The 23,429-nt window shown below is 32.2% G+C and overlaps 2 protein-coding genes across 7 annotated transcripts in view; both read left to right on the top strand.

Moving 5' to 3' along the window:
• The window catches only part of LOC129790123 (WD repeat-containing protein 19), an 829,031-nt gene that overhangs the window by 584,148 nt on the left and 221,454 nt on the right, over positions 1-23,429 (top strand). The window lies entirely within an intron of this gene.
• LOC129790306 (stress-activated protein kinase JNK) lies at positions 20-23,391 on the top strand. Of its 6 annotated transcripts, XM_055827772.1 has the most exons (9): positions 22-165; positions 10,556-10,609; positions 11,689-11,851; positions 16,433-16,562; positions 16,646-16,843; positions 16,907-17,171; positions 19,195-19,478; positions 19,577-19,657; positions 19,825-23,391. In XM_055827772.1, the coding sequence occupies exons 3-9, from the start codon at positions 11,739-11,741 to the stop codon at positions 19,849-19,851; spliced, it is 1,098 nt and encodes a 365-aa protein (XP_055683747.1). In that variant the 5' UTR covers positions 22-165; positions 10,556-10,609; positions 11,689-11,738; the 3' UTR covers positions 19,852-23,391. The 6 variants fall into 6 exon arrangements, with proteins under 6 accessions (XP_055683742.1, XP_055683747.1, XP_055683743.1 ...); XM_055827767.1 differs by having other exon boundaries at positions 20-165; positions 19,577-23,391; XM_055827768.1 differs by lacking the exon at positions 22-165 and adding an exon at positions 4,975-5,644 and having other exon boundaries at positions 19,577-23,391.

The following is a 23,429-nucleotide window of genomic DNA, read 5'->3' as shown; positions in this document are numbered from 1 at the left end:
CACCATCCAATCACCCAACTGGTATGCAGAGTTTACGAATGTGGTAGGTGCAGTCGACGTGTGTGTGGCAAATTTTTTGCTTTTTTTGCAATTTTGGTGTGATTAAAAGTGATTAAAATTGAAAAATTTCATTCTATTGTCTTCTAAGCACTCTCTACTATATGGGTGAGTAGGAAAAATCACGTAAATATACTCAATTGAGCGGGAAAATGAATTTTCCTACACAGCTGAATGTTTTAATGACTGCCTGTCAGAATTTTCCTTTTCGTCGCGTGAAAATTTTACAAGAAAATGTCCTTTTTTCTCTGAAAGTTATCCACTTTTCGCATTTCCGGAACATCCGGGATTGCCTCCTAAATGATTTTAGTCGTTTTGAGGGGGTAATTTTGCACAAAATGGGGTATTTTTGTTGTGGAAGAAGACAAGGAGGGATTTTTCCCGAGAATTGGTATATGATAAATTAATAAATTATTATTTTGCTGCACAACTGCAATACCTGCAAGGACGAAATTATTTAATCCTTTGTATTAAATGTCGCATTGAGACACGCCAGGATTGCCCTATGTATGAAATTTCGTTGAATTCGTTGGGTTTGGGGTTTGGTATGGAGTATATGAGCGCTTCCCGTTCGGTTGGTGTGTCATCGATTTTGTGCAAAAATAGGCAAAAAATTAATCAACTCGTCTTAGTCAGTCCACCTAAAATGAAACTGCAAGCGCTCTTATGCAGAGATGTCTTGCCAGCAGTGGAGTACCGCCAGACTCCCGGGTTTGGCGTGTATTGAGTAGGTTTGGGGTGTCTTGGCGAGATAGGGGTTGCAATATAATGGGAAGAATATATGTCATAGGGAGAGTTGGTGGGCGCTTTGCGAGCGCGGAACGCTCCCCCGTGCGGCACCCTCCCTCGCACCTCAAAAGGGTGAGACTCCATCGATCTGCGCCCTCTCACAGAGAGTCGGTCTCACTGCTGTGTGTGGGTGGGCGTGGTGTAGTTATTGATCACCCGGTCACCCCTTGTTTGGGACTCACGGGGGGTAGGTTTCGGCACACAAAACAGCCGCAGAAACGCAAACATTTCCATAAGCATCGACTCTTCATAACCACTTTCGCCCCTCGAGCTGCACGACTGCTGCTTACTTCTGTGAGATTCTTTTAAATCGCGCAAAGAACATTTTTCACATTCACTCAGATTTCCACGAAAAAAATGTACTGGTAAGCTGACCAAGCTTACGAGAGCTGTGTTTCTTTCAGTGTACCAATTTTGTGAGAGCAAACTAGAACGCGAATTAATTTAAATACGCGCAAAGTCGGGAAAAGTTGAAAAGTCATCCCCCAAGAAATATTTAAAACACCATATCTCGGGAACGGCTTCATAGATTTTCGAGTTTGAGCTATCGTTGGAAAGGTCTTAACCTCAGCTATAACATATTAAAATATGAAGTAAATCGATAATAGCATTTTCGAAATATTCGAGTTCGAAATTTTCGAAAATTTTGATTTTGACTTTAGTGCCTCTCGTGGTCATTTCTCGAAGTTGCAATGTTCTAGACATTTGTAGGGTTTCACGAAACCTTTCATTTGCGCTTGAGTTGATCAAAATCGGACTTGTAGAACCCGAGATATGACATGCCAACTTTGGAAGGCTATATCTCGAGAACGGCGACATAGATTTTCTTCATTTTTGGCATGGAGCTAGATAATATGGTCAGCTATAACATATCAAAAAATGAAGCAAATCGATAATGGCGTTTTCGAGATATTCATCGAAAAGTACTCGAAAATTTTGTTTTTGATTTTTGGCCCTCTAGCGGTCACTTTTGAAACTTCTGATGTTCTAGAGAGTTGTAGGATTTGTTGAGATCTTTCATTTGACCCCGGGTTGATCAAAATCGGTCAAGCCGTTTTCGAGTTATGGTCGATTTTCGATGAAAAATTGTGGCGGCCATATTGACTAAACGGCTTGACCGATTTTCGAAAATGAGGTATCGTTGGAAAGCTCTTGATGGCCCCTACAACATATAAAAATTTCAGATTTTTAGCTATTACAGGGGCTGAGATATAGCGAAAACAAAATTTTGAGGTTATTCAAAATGGCGGACGGGGGGGTGGGGGGTAAAATTTGACGTCATAATCGGACGTCTTCCAGTCGACTTTTAAACTTTGCCGTTTACCGCAAGTCTCTATCTATTACCGTTCTCTTGCAATTTCAAGTTGAACCACGGACGGACGGCCGGCCGGACGGCCGGCCGGAAAAAAAAATTTTTTGGCGCATACGTTTTTTGGAATGTGGGGACCCTAATTCGTGCTCATCCCAAGTTTGAGCCCGATCTGACGACTTTCGATTTTGCTCGGTACACAAAAGCTGTGTCTGAAAGAAACACAGCTAAAAGAAAGACCAAATTAATCTTCCGGCAGCAGGTGTGGGCTCAAAAAATTATTTTATGTATATTTTGTAATTTTATTCACATGTCTTCCCATATTGATTATCGCTTTGGAATAAAAATTTATTTTACATAAGAAAATCATTTCTTGGATATTTATCTAATTCGACGATTAAATGCCCAATTTTAGAGTCTTTAGGATAAAAATTAGGTACTAGGCTGAACTAGGCCTAACTTGGATTATAACCGCAATGATAGAATAATTGTGGTACACCATCTAATTAGCTCATATTCCTCATATCTAAATCGTTGTTGTTTTGAATACAGATGCAGTCTTTTAGATGAAGGGAGGTTGGATTTTCATTTAATTACGCTGAGGTGACAATAAATTAAGTCAAGAATATGTTGGCTAGGCGCCATGTCCATCGGATGTTGACGAAAAGAATTCCCAAGAAGTAACTGAACCTAAACCTGATAGGGCCTAGGCTGAAAAACTAACCCAAACGGAAATAGGAAGACGTAATAAAAGGTAATTCTGAAAGATTGGGGATTGAAGATGAAGAAAAAAAATCCTGGTTAGAATTTGGAAGGAATTTAAAGAATATTGTAGGATCATTATTTAAACTCACTACATAAATGCATACGTAACTCTAGCCGCACTTTCCCATTTTTTACGAAATAAGGTGTACTATTGAATGTCTTCTACGGTGAAATGCTACTTCCTGATTAGAAAAGATATAGGATAAAGTGGCTAAAGTCTTTTCGATCAATGTGATTTTATAAAAGGTATTTTTAAACGTTTTGTGGTCATTAATGCTTCTTGCTTAACGTTTTACACATTTATTCTAACGTTTCATATTTAAAAATTTCTTTTTTTTTGTTATATTTTTTGATTTTAAAAAATCTATTTAATTTTTTTAATTGTATTAGCAAATAAATTTTTTGGTCTCTAAAACATAAAACTGCCTGAACTTAGGACGTTTAAACAACATCTTTACTTTGCTACACCACTATTTTATTGGCAGCATGTGCATAAGTAGCAAAAAACCATATTAATTCAATTCTGAACTATTTTTTTTAGAAACTCATCTCTACTTTTTAATTCCCAACAAATATTTTTAAAAATGTCTTTTTTCTTAAATCTAAAACTTGTGTTAGAAAGACGAAAAACAAAAATAATTGTATTAATTTAAAGAAATTATTATAATTTAAGGAAATTAATAAAATTGTTCCTCTTAAGCAAATTTGACAAGGATTATTGATAAAAGAAATTACGTACGCCTACATCCTTCTTTCTAATAACAAGCCTAAAGAACCTCTCTTGAAATATTGCCGACTACTAGACGCCGCACATTAGGCGTTCCATTGATAGTTTTATTCAAATTGAAAACAATATCAATAATAAAGCTCTAAAATTTTATCGAGTAAAAGATATTTTCACAGCTTTCGAGTCTTTTATGGAAAACTTAATTTTCCAAAATATATCAGTTGAGATTTTGGAAAGAAATAATTAGGCGTCATGCTGTAGAGCCAAAAATTTAATTTTGAACTGGAACACTCTGCATTCCATTTCAATTCATCGTTGCAATAACAATTTGGAATGGAATAAATACGGTGGCAATGTTGCTTGTGTTTTACCCCGGAACTCCCCCGCATGAATTTACTTCCCGAAAATGTATGTATATATCTATTTCCGTGATTGCGACACCTATTGGGAAAATTGATTGAATTTGCGCGTGTGTGAGGGGTGGTCGACGAAGGAGAAAAATTCTCTTTCTGCCCATTAAAGAAAACGACGATAAAGAATCCATTACAGCTCCCAAACCACCCTCTGTTTTTTTTTCGACAGGGGGTTAGTTCTTTCTTTTTCTTCTCACCAAACTCGGATGTTTTGGCAAAAACTAGATGTTGGGCAAGAGTGGCGGCAACGAGCCAACCAGAGCATATAGGAGACTTTTGGGGATGCAGCAAAGGGGGGTGGCAATGGAGGGGTGATGAAGTGGCCTTTCCTTGGCTCTCTTGGCCGATTTCGGGTGGATGAATTGTAGATGAGTTCACAAACGAGCAGAGGCTTAATGTGTATGCTCTAGTCCTCCCGCTTCTACATCCACTTTTTTTGTACATATGCGAGGCCTTTCCCATTTTATATTTATAGGTAATATTATGTATATTATGGGTCCCGGTGTAAGTGATATGGAAGAGTGTGGCTTCTTGTGCCACCCCGTTTGAAAATCGATCGACCCCTCTGACGTCATCCCCCGGTGAATGATGATAAAAATCACACGATTTATATAACACCGGAATTACCATTAGGGCGCATGCCCGCTCACTCTCCAGCCGAAAATTTTCCTCCCCCATTTGCGAGGCACCCTCTTTCATCAGGGGTGCCTGTGTGTGTGTTTAGCTAAAGAATCTGTGAATAGCTTTTATGGGTCCTCTACGTGGCTATGGTTGTATTGGGGGGAGCATAAAAGAGAAAACTTCAAGTTAACAATAATAATCGAGAGAATATGGCCCGAATAGGATTCTCTTGGTGAGAGTACTTTCGAGAGGGGTTTGCTCGTTGGGAAAATTATATAGTGTTGGGCTGCGCTAGGATTGACTTTAGTGGTGGAAATTGTGTGCGAAAAGCGTCGTCGCTCCAGTGAATTTGTAATTTTTACATCACCATCCCTTATTCAATGCTGCGGAATTTACCGCCTTCATTGAGTTAAGAAATTCCGCAAAATCAATGCTAAATTTCTTCTGAGAATTTGTGTGTGGGATGTGATTCGTTTTTTTTTTCGTGAAATAAACTTTGGTGCAAAGTTTATGGTGCATAGCAATATATAGAATATACATACATACATATATGTAGATAAGCTCTTGTGAGAGACATCCTTTTGAGTGAATAAAAGTTTCACTGAAACTGCAATAATTTAGAGTGAGCGTGCCGAAAGGAGGACAATACTTGAGAAAAAAATCCATAAACTATTGAGTTCAACCCCTTTCAACCACATTATATACATATTTATTTATGTATGGAATGTAAAGTGAAATACTATAAAAAAAACTTCAAACAATGTGCCATAGAAAAATATTTTACATTGATTAGCTTTCAGTGAGAGATGAGAATATCTTTAGTTTGTTGGTAATTCTGTACGTGGAACCTATGTAGTTTGTGCCTTCGTGTGACTACCAAGGGTTTTACAAAGTACTCTATATAGTATAGAGTTTATTAGAAGCCAGCATTAACTACCTACTTCCACCCCCTACCATTGAGAGGTAATTGAAAATGTGAAGCATCTCTAAAAAAAAATTCCAACACTTCTATTCATATGTACGTACATAGTTGCCATCCCCCTTGTTGTAAGTTTGTGGAACTTAACATGGTGGAAGTGATTTTCCGTGTTGTATAGCGCGGCAAAAAGGACGAAGAAAGGATTAAAATATACCTACACCTATACCTCTTTATTAGGCAAATTTAACTCTATTGCACCCCCAAAAATCCACCCCAAACTCTTGTCTAACACCAATGTGTGTCCTTATAATATGTATTTTGGAATTATATTTCGGAATATTGACTTGCGCACATGGCTACAAGCAGGACTAGAAGCGTAGCGGATACATTATACCCAAATTGTTTGCACTGTACTCAAAGAGGGAACATTAAATGTGGAGAAAATAGAGCATTTTTCTCATGCAGAATATCATAACCATAAAGACGCACAGCCATCATTTTGGCATTGTCTGGTGTGGAGGAAAAAAAAAGAAGTGATTTTCATCTCTCTCATCCATTCTCTGGCGAAAACTCCAATTCAGCTATGTCCTCGCACACCATGTGCACCAAAAGCTCCGCATACGAGCTTTTCCCACAACGATTTCCGTGATTACTTCTCGGGGTGTTTGCATTAAATATATAAAAGGATAAAAATATATTCGTTCAAATATAAAAATATCGATTGAACTTTCACAATGACTATGGGTATGCCAAGCACGGTGATGTCGTCGGGTGTGTGTGGTGCTAGATTGGGGATTCCTTGTCATTCTTCCTTTTTTTCCGCTCCACCAGGCCATTTATAACTACATTTCCTTCCACACAGGGGAGTCTCTCTTGTACTGTTTTATTGATTGCTCTGCGGATTGTAAATACTTGATAAATGCCTACAGATAAATCTGAAAAGTTCACTTTTGAAAATATTTTATACGTATATAATAAATTTTTCATGCGGAAGAAAAGCATTTTTCTCATCTCTTTTGCAATTTATTGCATAAACAGAGATTTTGATGCAGAATATGCATCAAAGAAAAATGAATAATTGGAAAATCCTTTTCAAATATCACTTTTATTTATTATTTTGTGCATTATGTGGGCTTTGTAGATTTATTGCAAAAAAAGAAATTTATGAATGAATTTTCTTTAGGCGAGTTAAAGCTGAAAAATTAAAAAGGTTTTTAATAAATTTTTTAGACTTTTAAGTAAGTATTAATCTATCTAATTTTTTGAGTTGAACTTGGAATAAAAATTTGTTTACATACTTTTCTCAGAGAAGGGATTTTTGGCATTAAATAGCGATTTTTTAATTCTTTGTTTTGCGTTCTTCTTGATCCTGAAAGTCCTTAAGCATTTCCTGTTAATTATGATAATTCCAGGAACTATCTAGACATACATCTGTAATGATTGCGTATTGATTATAAAAAACTAAAAAAATCTATTTATTTTCTTTTATAATTTTTAAACTTTCCAAACGAGCCATAAAGGGTTAAACATTTAAGAAAAGACTATGTAATTATTTTTTGATTAACACAGATTTAAACGATAAAATTCTCTATTTAAAAAAATAATCATTAATTTCCAGAGAAAATAAAATAATTTTCCCAGTATCGTATTGATGGTAATGAAGCGTAATACTCAATGCAATATTATGCAAATACACAAAAAACATTAATTAAAAAGAAAATAACAGATAAAAAAACACAAACTCCCAAAAATTGCATTCCAATTCCAGTAAATCAAATTAATTGATGCATGTGCCAAATGGTAGAAAATTGTTATTCTCTGAAAACCAAAAACATACAATTTATTTGAATTAATTTAAATTAAATACACGCTTTTTTATATAATTATACATGCCACTAATATTAACATTGGCAACTGATAATGCTCCGTTTATAATTAAATCTTTGTTTTTAATGGTTCAATGAAAAGGAATTGGGAAACAGATAATTCTGCTTATTTTTGTTTACACATACAGATTACATAATTTAATAAATATGGTAGGATAATGTGAAAATGATGGGGTCTTTTGAATGTAAGAATATGGACTACTAATTTATTTAAATACATGTAGTAGGTGTCTCATCTACCAGTTTTTCCATTGGAGACAATAATTAAGAAATTCATCAAGAATTCATTCGGGAATCCATAAAGAATTCATTAAAGGAATCATCAAGTTATCAAGTTATAACCCCTTCAAGATGAAATTAATCCAATAATTAATCTAAATACATACTTTGACAACTTTTTAACCTATATAGCAGTTATATGGTGTAGGTTTAACAAATTTCCCAACTTCTTATAGACTTTCATGGCAGGAAAAACAACAATGACATCATATTTATTCAACAACTTACTGCTGCATAGCGTTATATAGAAATTACAAGGTCCCATAAAATATTTATTACCTTAATGAAAATAAAATTAAAGATTTATAACTTTAAATTTTATTCTTCGTACTTCCCTTAAGGATATATCTCAAGGAGATTTTATTTTAGGCAGAGAAAAGAGTTTGGGAAAATGCCCAAAACTGCCTAAAGACAAATCAATATGTACTAATGAATAAAGATATTTTTGTACACTATAAATAGACATACCTACCTACCTTATAATAATGTCAAATATTAGCTAATGCTACAAGCATAATAAATAAATAGGTGTGTTTATTCAGCCTGATAAATTAATAAACTCACAGACAGGTTAATAAAATACATTACGCCCACTAAAGAATGAGCATTATCTTCTTCTTAACCTTTGTTCATTTTTGAAGAGAAATTTGACAAAAGAAATATTTTTAATGGGATAGATAATGAAAATGGAAGACTCAAATCAATCTGTCTTATTTACTCAAAATTAAATTTAAAAAAAAAGACATTTTGCTAATTTTTTTATGCATTTCCGTGATTCATCACGGAGACTCATCTGAATATTCTAATCAGCATTTAATATTTTTCTTCTTATCACAAATTCCTTAAACTCTTTAATGACAAATGGAACATTTTTGTCCCCTTTAAAGATTGTAAACGACCAACTTTTATTTTAGGATTAAAGGGACAAACATATAGGGGAGACCGGGGTAAAAATAGTCATTTTCGAATTTTCAAATGCCAATTTCTCCGAAGTTATTAATCGGAAAAATCGGAAAAAATTCTGGTGGAAAGCCCTACCAACCTATAATTTTTGACAGTAATTTGGAGGTTATGCGATCAGTACTTTAGGAGTTAAAAATGAAAATAGATTTTTGGCCCATTTCCCAAACTTTTGCGTATTGAGAAAAACGCGTTTTCCGAAGTTTTCCTTCAGCAATTTTCCAATCTGATAATTTTTCTCACTAGCTGGGTTACTACAGAAAACATTGCCAAGGTGTATTCTTCAATAACTTTTAATGATTTTTCTATACAATTTTTTGAATCAAAACATACCCCTTGGGGTAGATCTAGTCATCCCATGTAAATCATATGGGAGATCGAAATTTTTGGCATATTTTCTATTCATTTGTTGCAAAATGGCGTGTTTGAGAAAATCGCAAAATTCTCTGTTTTAGTGCGTATAAAAGTGAAATTCCTTGTCGCGAATCAAAAGGTGAGAAGTTTAGCTATCAACTACTATCAATCTCTCAGGTGGAAAATCATTGGAAATGTCGGAAAATTCGACCGACTTTATTTAGCCAACTGGTGACTATATTTACCCGCCGCGTTTAAAAATAGTCAGAAGCGGAAGGGTTTAGGAAAAGCTCGAAAACTCATATTTCCCGTGGAGATAGAGAAAAGTGGTCTGAGACAAAGTTGTAGGCCAGGAAATTTCCTATAAGAATGACCTATCGAGGAAATTTTCTTGCCCTTGGGGAATCCTGCAGATAAGGATTTATGCAAATTGACTATTTTTACCCCGGTCTCCCCTATAGTTTGTCCCTTTTTCCACTAATGCGAAATGAACGAGAAAACAAACATGAGTTTGCCACAAAAGCTCCGAAATCTGGGAAAGCATTAAATAAAAAGTTTTTCCAGTGATTTTCCCCAACAAATGTTATGTGAAATGAGAGAGCATAAAAAGAGCTACAAATTGTTTTAGAATGAGGTATTTCTGTGCAAAATTGTTAGAATGACAGGATAAAGAAAAGGCGGTTTAAAAAAGCTCGCGATTGTTTTTTATTTGAAGGGGGATGATTGAATAGAATTCTGGTTATGGTACATATTTTTTTTAACATATTATAAGATATATAAATTAGCTTTCTTTATATTAAATTAATTTACAAATTGATAATTTGTAGTTTTCTTAAACTTTTCATGATTCTTAATTTGTTTTGAGTTTTAATTATAATTTGACTTTGTAATTTTTATTCAAATCATACCAAGGATCATTTCACGAACTAGGATTTCCCAATTCTCTAGAAAAGATAATTTTCAACCAAAGTTCTTGAAAGTTCTAAAACTTTTCCTTAAACCGAATCCATTTCATTCTAAAAAAGAATTATATTTTTTATGTAAATTTTTATGTGCCCAAAGACAATAAAAAAAATTTTCCGAGCATACTAAATATAGGAAAATGGGAAAATCCGGGTAAAAGAACATGTAGAGTAAAAACACTTTAGTTCGTCTGAAAGTTAAACAAAAAAACTAACTCCCCTTATTTCGATTCACTGAATAAGTTTTCTGTCATAAAGGGTTAAAAAGTTGTAAAGTAATCACTGACTTATATTCAATGAATAAAAGTTCGTCTTCACACCAGAAAATAATTTCCCTAGGCAGCAATTTAATATGTCTACATTGAACTTTCAACTAGTTATATTATCTCACAAACAGAGACTTTTATTTGATAACTTTTCCGAGAAAATTGTGATCATTGATTAAAATAATTATATGCACATGAAACTTTCAACTTATCTCAAAGCTTTCTCTCTCTTTCTGTCTCTTTTGCAGTAAACAGTGTCACTCAAAGCATTAAGACGATACTATGGGATATAGCACATTATGGTAAGTTCCTCATTTCCTCAAAGTCATTGAAATAAAGAGAAAAAATATATCTGGCTTTTGTATCATGTCGGAATTCTAACATTAATTGATGGCACTTTGTGATAAATGCGCGCTACGAAAAGCTCTAAATGAAGACTAAAATCACCAATCTTGTATGTTGCGGATGAATCATTGTGTAATGTGGAGCAAATGACCGAAATGATGGACCGTGTTTAATTAGCAAAAGATAAGACGACGTGTAGATTTATTTATAGTAGCCACTTATTGTTCTAACTGCTTTTAATTTAAATATATATATTTTTTTCTTTTTTGTATATAGTTAGCATTCGGTATTATGACTTTACATTCTATTTATAGAGGTGGGTGGTGGTGGTGGTGGTGGGAATGCTTGAGATAAGGAGAATCTTATGCCAAACACAATCAGTTTGTTTGGATGATTGATAAGGCAAAAGTATGTATGCTAGTGCTTAGACGAATTACTCATCAGAACGTCACGGCATCAGTGACGATAGGGCAAGGTGAATCAGACTTTTTGTGAATGAATGAAGACGGTCTGTCGAGTAGAAGGAGCAGCACACTATCAGTTCCCAATGAATTTTCTATTCCGGTCTCAACTCTCGAAGTGCGAAGACGCGAAAAGTGCCGCATTTTCCATTTTTTTCTTATTTTTATTTCTTTGGTGTTTCCTTGCCATTAACCCCATAGCTATATAGCTACATTGGGGGTAAGGAATTTCGGAGCTTTTTCTCCTTTTTATTTTCTTTCCAAATAATTCGGTATAGTGCCACAAGCAGTAAAGATAGTAATCTCCCCGCACGTTGAGAGAACGTCATGCGTTAAAATTAATAGAAGAAAAGAAAATTTTTGGCAGACAAAATGACTCAGGACGTGAATGTAAGTTCTACACTCTGTTTATTTTCCCGCAAGAATTCAAATTGTACGACATATATCGCGGAGAGGGAGAGAGAGTATTTAACAGAAAAGGGGTTTTCGCGCGGAATTTGCATATAGAGTGAAAGTGGGGTGTGCAGAATGTGTGGGAAAATTTGCTAATAATTCCGTCTCGATGTCTTTTGCAGACAATAATAAGATTTAATATCGAATCAGCATTGTACTTCGTGACTTCAGCATGAGCTCTCGTCACGCCCTCTACACCGTCGAGGTGGGTGATACCAAATTCACGATCCTGAAGAGATATCAAAATTTAAAGCCCATAGGTTCAGGAGCCCAGGGTATAGTTTGGTAAGTAAAAAAAAATCATCCCTTTAACCATAAAATTTTCTTCTTTTTTTTCTCAATCGTTTGGTGGTTAAAATGTTGCCTTCTTAAAGCTTCTTTATGTTGCTCGCTAACTCCACACACACACTGTGAATTCTTTGCTTTTCTCTGTGTCTCTGTAATAATGTGACGTAACTCCATGTTTTTCATGTTTTCATGTTTTCCTCTGTGGAGATTCATTATTTTTTAAAATTAATTTACAAAGCAACAACTCGTACGTTGCTCTAGAAAAAAAAATAAAGTGAGTTAATTAAAAAACAACCTTTTTGATTTTTTTAACAAGAGAATTTTTTACAAAGATTTTTTATGCAGAGATTCTTTGTTATTATTAAGAACAAACCCTATGAATAATCGTCTAATTTTATGGAATTACTCAGAGATTTTATATCGCTTTTTAATTGCATTTTTATAGTATATCTCTAAGTGAGGATTACCCCAATAAAAGAAATTGTTTTAATTAAAAATTACTACTAAAACTTTTTTTTCAGTTTTAGGGGTATTCCTTAGTTTTTAAATTATGGGAATTTTTGTTATTTCAACAATAAGAAATGCAATGAAAATAATTTTAAATAAAGAAATGTTATATAAACAGGATAGGTGGAATATTGTGCTAATTATATGAGAATGTTAATGAAAAGCTCGAAAAATCACATTCCTTAATGAGATGCAGCAAAATAGTTGAAGAGAAAATTACACGGGAGGAAAATTTTCAACAAAACAGCTTCATTATAATTTTCATTCATCCCCTAAAAGATAGAAAAGCTGCGGAAATTATTTTATTCAAGCTAACTTTATCCCCTTAACTTAATTTCATTTTACCTCTAAATTTTCTCAAGCTTTTCTAAATTATTTAAATTTTAGATAGGGGAGACCGGGGTTAAAAAAGTCACTTAAAGGTTTAGAAAAAGTTCAAAATATCATATTTCCCAAACAGATAAAGCGAAATGTATAGCTCATTTCTTTATGAAATTTACTGCCCTACAACTCTTTCTCAGACCATTTTGTTCTATCTGGCTTGGAAATATGATATTTTAGGCTTTTTATAAACCCTTAAGTGACTTTATTAGCCCCGGTCTCCCCTATATTTTTTTTCTAGAATGTAGCTCATTAACTAGCAAAAAAGCTTTATTAATTTAAATTAAATTTTCGCAAGTTAAATAAATATTTTTAAATTATTAGGAAAAGGTTTTAAAAAATTAAAACAAACCCATAAAAATGTAATAAAAAAGCAAATATATATTTGAAAAAATAAAAAGGAGGTGTTTAATATTGATAAAATTAAGTAAAAAGCTTTTTGTTTGCAAAATATAAAAATAGAAGAAGGAATGAGAAATCAGATGTTTAAATTTCCCGCTATAAAAATATTTTATCCTTGTTTTATTGATATTGCCATTGATTTTTTCGGCGGTATTTTATAACATTTTATATATAGCCAATGGCCATTTGGCTATATCTGGACGATTTCGCTATACCTACATATATTTTTATGCTGAATTGGAGTTATAAATCTCCTTAAAGTTTTATGTTGTTTTTTTTTTACAATCCACCCTCAATGCTGAAAATCGTTTGACAATGTTTTATTTTTATAATTCTCTGCAATACAAAGTCATTTAAAACTGAATTTGCATTAAATTGTTACCTAAAGTAATATATTCTCTGTACTCAATTCAATGTAACTTTGCACTTAGGCTCCACTATGATTTAAAGGAACAAGAGTGGAGTTTAATAAATGAAAATTAAATCAATAAGAAGAAGAAATTGAATATTTTCTGTGATTGGCTAAAATACTCAAGCAGAGTGTTCATTGGTTAATTCCATCAGTTATCATCCAACAGTTTTCCCTGGTGGAGCTTTAGTGCACAGTAAATTTAAATTTATGATAAAATATGCACATTTCCAATGTATTATTCTCACTTTATTATTTAGTTTTATTTCTGTGTTATATTACTCATAAAAAAAAAGTTCTAAATAAAAATATTTCTGTGTCAAAGTTTAGTATGTTGGCTGCATGTTTTAAACTATCAAAAAATTTTCACTACATTTTATCTTCTAAACTTTAATCAAGGATCTATTATTTATTTTATTAATGTTTGTATTTGCACATATTATTTTGATTTTTAGTACTTAATGTGTCGTGTAGTTGAGCTTCCGTTCTCATATTGATTAAGGCCAAAAAGAAAAAAAAAAGGTAAAACAACAACGGGCGGTAGAGCTAATAAACAGAAAAAAGAGGGAGCTATAATTAGGAGAGAGAAAAGAAAGGAGTTAGAAACTGCCATAAACTGCTATAAGAAAAATCGGACTTACAGCCTTTAGGAAAAATTGCAAAATTTTCTTTTGTCCGATTCGCATAACTCTCTGGTAGAGTGGATGTGCAAAATGAGCAGTGAAGTCATTTTTCAAAGATATCAGTTTGGCGATACGGAATTTGAAGTGCCGAGTCGGTACGTTGGACTAACTGCTAGAGGCTTGGGTGCACAAGGGACTGTTTGGTGAGTACATTGACCAACTTGTTGTTCTTAATGTTTGTTCCTAAAAAAAAAACGGTGTCAATAAGAAAAAGGAGATGGAATTTAAACAAAATCTTTAATCAAAAAAGGAATCATGAACTAAAGTACCCACCAACTAATAATGCTTCTACTCAAAACAGCAGGATAATGTAGTAATGGATTAAAAACTACAAAATAAGGCTACACATAGATCGAAATTATTATTTAACCGTATCGTTGTGATTAACTGAAAGTAATCAAATTTATACTAATTGAATGAATAGAAACATAAATTTTTGATGAATTGGAATTAAATTCAAATGAATTGAAATAAATTTCATCCAAATTGTAATCAATTCGATATTCAAAATGCAATAGGAGTTATCCGCTATATACAGTGCTTCTATGTTAGCATTATGTTTCGCGATAGCTTTATATTTTCACAAACAGCATTATATTTCATTTTTGCTATCAAGAACAGCTTTTATAAATAATATAATGTGAAATTCAAATGTAAATAGCTGCGAAAATACGATATTTTTGCAATTATGAATTTTCCTCGAAATATTTTTATTAAAATTAGAGCTCTTCAACATAATTAAGAACAAATTATGTATCAAATTTAGGCTATTTCTTTGCACATTTTCTTTTTACATTTTTTTAATTTAAAATCTTTAAAAGAATAAGGAGGTGGTAGTTACATTAATGAAAAATATTTAAATCGTAATAAATTCGCAAATTTATTTAATATTTGAACATTCATAAACCAAAACAATAATTAAGAAAAGTAGACTAAACAGATTGAAAAGTTAAAATAAAAACGATTAAAAAAAATTAAAATTGCCCAAAATTCGACAAAATCTCGTAAATTTTAGTAAAAACACGAAAAAATTTTATTTATTTATTTTATTACGGGTTCCATCCGTTTAGATGATTTCCCCGAAAAACACGAAAAATGTGTTCAAAATATGATTTATTTACACAAATTTCATTTAAAAGTACTTACATAAAATGCAAAAAAAATCTTGTAAAATGCAATAAAAATGACAAATTACGATAAAAAAGCGATAAAATTGTGAAATGCGTTCAAAACAAGAAGATATACAATGAAATATTCTTTAATAAACTCATTATTTTATTTAAAGAGAAAGAAATTGGCATAAATATTCGCGAAATATGATAAAATACAGGATTAAGTAAATAGTAGAAAATACTTTTAAAAAAATCCAGCAATAATATAAAAAAAATTAAGAAAAATGCGATAAAAACGATTAAAATACGCAAAATGCGTTACAAATTCATTAGCTATTCGTGTAATTCAATAAAAAAATTCGGTAAAAACACGAAAAATTCAATTTTTTAAAGATTTATTTTTTATTTTATTTTTCTTGACAATTTTTTTCATTAAATATGTTTTTGAAAAACAACGAATATTTGCTACAATTGACTTAATATCAATGATAAAAAATTATTTTGATATTTTTTTAACATTATTCTAACCTCGCAACATTGCGTGATAGATTTGTTATAATGAACCTGGAATGAACCATAAAAAACATAACTCACAGAAACATTGAAAATTCAGTTTACTGCTTCGGGGGTTCTTTTTCCTCATATGACCACAACATATTTCATTACATTATTCTGCTACTGACAAGACTCACCACCACCCTTAGAACTCACCAAGTGCTTACATATCTCTCTAATCTAATTTAACCCCCGCGCGTACCGATTGTTTAGTGTTGCGTGCAGAATTTGGCCCAATTTGAGGGGGTTGGTAATTTTTGTATGAGGACATTTTCGTTTCAATTTTGCAAATTACAAGTGGTTTTTATTTATTTTTTCTTAGTGAGTAGCCTTCTGTAGAAAAAAAAGCTTTTGGTGTGTTGCAGCTAAGTAAATATTTCAATCCTTATTCTTCCTCTCCTGCATGCTTTTCGTGACTTTCAATACTCCAAAATAATTTTTTTTTCCTTTTATTTGGGGGATATAAATGAGTAATAAATTGAGAATTGGGCACCCTTCGTGATGTACAATGTGTGATTTATTGTTGCAGTGCTGCTTATGATACAGTGACCCAGCAGAATGTGGCGATTAAGAAGCTGTCGAGACCATTTCAGAACGTCACGCACGCCAAACGAGCCTACAGGGAGTTCAAACTTATGAAATTAGTCAATCACAAAAATGTGAGTTGATTCTCATTGAAGGGTCTTTCAGAAGTTTCTTCATCCTTTAAGGACTTTAAAAATGTTAATTTTTTGCCCATTAGATCATTGGACTGCTAAATGCATTCACGCCACAGCGTACACTCGAGGAATTTCAGGATGTCTACTTGGTCATGGAACTTATGGATGCAAATCTATGCCAAGTCATCCAAATGGACTTGGACCATGAGCGAATGTCATATCTACTGTACCAAATGTTGTGCGGGATAAAGCATCTCCACTCGGCGGGAATAATACACAGAGTAAGGGTTTACCCTCAAAAATAAAACTTCCTTTTTGACTCTTTTATTTCCACAATTTTGTAGGACTTGAAGCCATCCAATATTGTGGTCAAGTCAGACTGCACGCTTAAGATCCTAGATTTTGGACTAGCCCGCACGGCTGGTACAACCTTCATGATGACACCATATGTCGTCACGAGGTACTACAGAGCACCAGAAGTGATTCTTGGTATGGGATACCATGAGAATGTGGACATTTGGTCCGTTGGCTGCATTATGGGGGAAATGATTCGTGGTGGGGTTTTGTTCCCCGGAACAGATCACATTGATCAATGGAATAAGATCATTGGTAAGTCCTGTGTTGTTTCAATCAAGATTTTCTTGAGAATTCAAATAAGGAATTGAATCCTTAATAGATGTTTCAAAGAAGCTGACAATATGCTCTGAAAAATATATAAGAATTGTAGGTAAATTCATAAGAGAACGTATTGATTTGGTCTGGTAAGTTTAGACGACGTGGTTTGCTCTGGACAGTTGTTAAACAAACTGTTCCGATTTAAGGTGTGAACAAGACCAAATTTTTAAATGAAAATTTAATTCTCTGAAAGAAAATTTAGAGATTGTAAAAGCTCTAAAGTTTAGGAAACGTTTCCTAATTCAATCTGACCTACGACGATAACATAGTTTGCTCTGAACTGTTTAAATTCTTCAAGAAGAGCTTCAACGGTTTTTTGATACTGATTGTCAAATAAAAGTGAATTTTTTATGCAATTTTGGATTGAATTGTTATTCAGTATAAGCTTATTATCAAAATTAGAATTTTACTTATCCCTGAGAAGTTCTTCTGAAGAAGAGGTATTTTGCCCCATTGCTAAGTTAATCATAGCTTTATCTCAAAAGCATTATGAGAGGGATTACTTTGGAGATACATGGGGATTAGCTTGAAGCTTAAATAAGGCGTTTTGTGTGGATTTAATAGAATAATTATTTAAGAGAAGGTATACACACCGGTATAAGTCGGTGGATAAAGAAACTACTAAAGTTGTTCCGGTTAATAAGCGGAATACAGCTTTTCGGCTGTGGTTTCTCTGTACCACTTCTCGTCAAGTCTGGAGAACGCGTTGTGAATTCCTTGAATTTTCCTCAGTTTTCATGAGAAATCCGAGTTTTAGGGAACATCTAGGAGTGGTCTTTGTGTGTTTGTCTCCAGAGGAAACATGGTTCTTTTGCAACACATTTATTCTTTTCACACCTTCCTAGAAAATGTATCGAAATTCGTGGAAAGTGTTTTCCTTTGTCATATTTTCCACGCAAATAAGGTAAATAATGGTAGCCACCCCTTTCACGACTATTGTGTAGAAATATGCGAAAATGTTTCCAAATACAATTTTCAAATCCCCACAGACTAATAGCTTTCTATACACCCTAAACAATCGATCCAAGTCTGCAGCAAATCACAAAATTAGTTTAACTTTAATTTTGTTTTGGATATTTTAGTTGCAAATCTAATTAATTTTCCATTTATGTACTTTTAACTTTTGGTAAATTAATTTATGAATGCAAAGTTAAAGCCAGACCTAAGTTTTTCAGGCTTGACATAAGTTTTTTAAACTAGTCCTAACTTTTTTGAGCTAGGTCTAAGTTTGTTGAGCTAGGCTTAAGGTTTTTGGGCTAGGCCAATTTTTAATCTAGGTTTAAGTTTTTAAAAGCTTAACGGAAATTTTTTAGCTAAGCGGAAGTTTTTTAAGCTGGACCTAGTTTCTTAAACTAGGTCTAGGGTTTTTGAGCTAGTCTTAAGTTTTTAGGCTACGCTTCAGTTTTTTGTCCTAGGCCATTTTTTTTTAATCTAGGCTAAATTTTTTTAAAGCTTAACGGAATTTTTTAAACTAGACCTAAGTTTTTTAAGCTAGACCTAGGTTTTTTAAGCTTAGCCTAAGGTTTTTTTTTTAAGATTTGCCTAAATTTTAAGGCTAGATTTTTTTAGGCTAGACTTAAGATTTTTATTCTACAAAGCTCCAAGTTTCTTAAAATTTACCTAAGTGTTTTAAGCATACATATGTTTGTCAGGATTTTAAAGCTTTTATTGTTAAGTACTTAAGTCAAACTTTGAAGTAAATTTATCACGAAGGCGAATTGTGGAAATGGTAAAATTGTCTCATTTGTACTTTCCTTATTTCCAAATTTCCAAAAATCGAAAATTTCAACATAAATAAATAAAAATCATAAATTTTTCACATTTATTTAAAAATAAAAATTCTCAAGAAAATCTAAACAGAATCAAATCAAATAATTTTAAAAAAATATATTAAAATGGTTTAAACCAAAGAATTTTATTGGAATCATTTGTTAAAAAAATTGTAAATTGATTTTAGAACAACTGGGTACACCATCAGCATCATTTATGGCACGTTTGCAACCGACTGTTCGCAACTACGTGGAGAATAGACCACGCTATACTGGCTACCAATTTGACAAGCTCTTCCCGGATGTCCTCTTTCCGAGTGACTCCAGCGAGCATAGTCGTCTAAGGGCGAGCCAGGCACGTGATCTCCTCAGCAGGATGCTTGTCGTCGATCCGGAGCACCGGATTTCGGTTGATCAAGCCTTAGTCCATAGTTACATTAATGTCTGGTATGATGAGAGTGAGGTGAATGCGGTAAGTCTCCTTAATTCCTTAATTCCTTCTCTGCAATTTAACATTCACAGCATGGGTCAGGATTAATAATATTGTGATTATTTTATGGGTGTATGTAGCCGGCACCAGGTCCATATGACCACAGTGTTGATGAGCGAGAGCACACAGTTGAGCAATGGAAGGAGCTCATCTATCAAGAGGTAATGGAATACGAAGCGCGCAGTAATAATGCAGACACTACCGATGGTAATCCGCGGTAGAGGGAACTACAAACAAAAGAGCGACACAGTGACGCCCCTGTCCGTGCCCTCTAGCAATAGTAATAAAAGATTTAAGTGTACATAATAAGTTTTTGATTATTGAATAGAAATCAAGAATGGAAAGCACACACTGATGGGGTTTACAAGGACGAGACGGTTCTGGTTAAAAGGAAAAACTTAACACGTGCGCATTGTGCTACTGTAGGTATTTAAAAAGAAAAATTTAACGGAAAAGAAGCAGCAAAGTCACTCAAAAATGTAAAAAAAAAATAAAGAAACTTAAAATTTACATTGAAAATAAAAGGACGTGCCGAAGCGCTTTAGTTATGGTTGAGTAAAAAAATACGCAATGGTTTCACGAACTAAGGCACGACCAGAACTAGAGGAAAGAGGCACGTTGATGAGAGAAAAAAAACTCTGCAACAGAGAATGTTTAAAACTAAAAAAAAAAACAAATAATAAAGGAATCAGATAGTAATAAATAGAATACCAATAGTAAAAAAAAACATAAAGAGTATACTTTTTCCGGTGAAATGGGGATAAATTTAATTTTTTGGTTTTTATCAGTGCAATAGAAAAGGTGAAAAAAAATGATTAGCATTAGCACACAGTTTGTATTGATGAAAAAAATAATTATAAATGTGATTTTATAGTGCAACAGTGATTATAGTAAGAAATTAGAAGGATTTATCCGCGAGAAATCCAACAAAAAACAACTTTTAATAAAATCTATAAAAAATGAAAAAACTTTCCCAAATTAGAGCAAAAAACTTACACTGTAAATTCCATATACAGTAAAACAATTTCAAAAAATCTTTTCATAAGAATGTGAAACACAAATGGATACAATGATGAAACATGTCCTATTTACGGAGAAGAAAAGGATACATTGTGGCATTTCTGCTGATGGGAATTTTTATTGATTAGTAGTTTGAAAGGATTTGGGTTTTGAATGCACAAAATCAGTCTGGAATTTTGTATTAATTTCATTGCAAAAAAAAAACAAACTTTGTGAGGTTATGTCTTGTGATTTTAATGTTTCAAGGGATTTGCTGTTAAACCTGTTAAACCAAAATTATTTTTGAGCGTTTAATGGCTTCTAAAAGCGTCTGATTCTAAAAGACTGAATTTCTGAGGTAATTCAAGAAAGCAAAAAGAGAAAAAATATAAAAAAAGATTTAATTTATGGTCGCTCGTGTCATTGTCTTTTTTCAAATGAAACATACACAGGAAATATTTATTCTTGTTGAGGATCCAAAATCAGTCAAAAATCGACAAATATATTCACGTTTTTCCATTGAGATCAATTGAGAAAAATTCAGTGAATATTTGTTTAAAAATGCATGAAAAACATTCATGAAACATACGTGCTGATGTTTCATCGGTGACGCATTTTTGAAACATTTTTAAGATCGTTCTACAAGATCATGTTTGTTTCTTAGAGCTAAAATGACACGAATGACCATGATTAGGCATCTTCAATAAGAGAATAAAATTAAAGTCTTACAAACAAGATGACGCCAATAAAACATAACCTCAGAAATGAAATTTTCTCAATGAATTTTGCAAAGTTCCAGCATTTTTGATTAAGTCGATTAGATAGATAAGGCCAATACGACAATCAAGCGTCCACAAAACAAACTTCAATGGCCAAGGGAATTTAATTTAATTCATGCAGAGAGAATGAGAAAAAAAAGCAACCTAACCTGAAGAAATTCCTAACCTCAAAAATTCAAAGAAAGAATATTCAAATTTTACAAGGAACATAATGATGGCAAAAGAAAGTCTCCAAAATGAATCCCAAAAAAAATCTTAAGAGAAAGGAAAAATAAATGTAAAAAGCAAGAATATAAAGATTTGCAAAAAAGAAGAAAAAATAGTCAACTTAACTGTTGTTTTAGATGTTTTTGTAGAAGAGACTCATGACAAAAGAACGAGTGAAAGAAAAACTGCGTCTCCGGACAGAGACTAAAACTGGATTTATAAATTAAATAAATTATACAATATATTAATAATTTTTAAATATTTGTAGCCATAGTGTAGGTCATAATAAACTTATACATAAAGGGGATGAGAAAAGTGAGAAGGAAATATTGACTAGCCACATACAATAAATTTAAAAAAAAAATGAAAAATTTAGCAAGAGAAATCATAAACAGGCGTCTCTGTTTCTTCATAACTTATATTGGACATTTTAGGTAATGTACACAACAAATTTGGTGTGTATGTTCTTTATTTTTGTGAGTATATATACATTTAGAATATGTGTTTATATAACTTCTTTGAGAAGTTTCCGCGAAAAGAAAAAAATGTTTTACGAAAGACACGCAAAGTTTTTCAAAAATAAAAATAATAAAAAAATTATAAATAATTTCATTGAATCTCAAAATGAAATCCTTTTAAAAATTCTTTTAAAAATCCCTTTTCTTTAATATCTGTTAATTTTTAATAATTAATTTTATCAAAGCTTGTTTTAAAGTCAAAAATAATCTTTGATAAATTGAAAAAAAAAAAAAAAAACAAATAAAAATTAACAGAAAATTTAAATTCACAAAAATAGTAAAAATTATTTTTGGAAAGAAAGTATAATTTCAAAATATAAAATCAGTGAGGAATCTATAGAGGTGAACCTGCTGTAAGTATAGTAAAACTTTAAATGAAGAAAAAATGGCAAAAATTCTAATTGCATTTACACCTAAACTGCTTAAACTTACACAACATAATGTGAATTCGTTTTTTTTTTATTACAAAATCAACAAAAAATAATGATAGAAAATAGAATAAAAATGAATTTTTAGTTTTTGAAATCGGAAGGTTTTCTCTAAAATAAAATATAAAAAAAATTTTACTGCAAAGTCTTCCTGCCCCCCATGAAGAATTTTACGTTAAAATTCAAAGTAAAAAAAATCCGCAAGATCGGTCAATATAACTAAGAAAAAAAAATAGAGAAAACAATAAAATAAAAAAATATAAAATTATCTTAATATGAAAAATAAATCACAAGAGATTATAGTGAAGAGAAAAAAAATCAATGACAACAGTCAACTTAAATAGCGTGAAAAAAAATGAGAAAAAAAAGATTTATATAAAGGAAACATAAAAATATTTAATAAACGTCCAATTATAGAAAAGAATAAAGGAAAAGAAAAAAAAGCTTCATCCATAGACATTATATTGGAGAGAATGATGTAATAAAAGAAAGAAAACTGAACAAAAAAAAATAAATTGCAAATTTGAAATAACAAGTATTTTTAAATATTCAGCTGATTAATAAAGAAAAATTTTTAAAAAAAATCCTTAATAAAACTTAGCAAAGGTAAAACTCTTTCACAAAAACTATTCCCTTTTTCCTATATAACTTTTCATTTTCTCTTTCATTAAATTTTCCCTTCTATTAAAAGTCTGTTTTTGTGTAGATCCGAAAATGAAATTTTTGAGATTTTTAAAAATGTAGAAGAGCATTTTTGTTTTTAGTTTTCTTTTCCATAGAACCGAGAGATGTTTTCCATTTAGAAATTTTCAAAGTTCTATTTTAGAGTCACTACTTTTAAATAAATAAAACTGTAATTATGATTAAAAAATTTACAAATCTAAGAGAGATGGTGAAAAAAACCGTGAAAGAATACTTGAGATTGTATGTGAATAAATAAAAAGAATGAAAACTTGGAGATAAATTCGGATGATATTTTATTTTTAATTCCTTACAGTTCTC

Source organism: Lutzomyia longipalpis, chromosome 2 (genome assembly GCF_024334085.1).
Source record: "Lutzomyia longipalpis isolate SR_M1_2022 chromosome 2, ASM2433408v1".
Taxonomy (NCBI): Eukaryota; Metazoa; Arthropoda; class Insecta; order Diptera; family Psychodidae; genus Lutzomyia; species Lutzomyia longipalpis.
The sequence above is the reverse complement of the archived record's forward strand: the minus strand, read 5'-3'. Positions and strand labels throughout refer to the sequence as shown.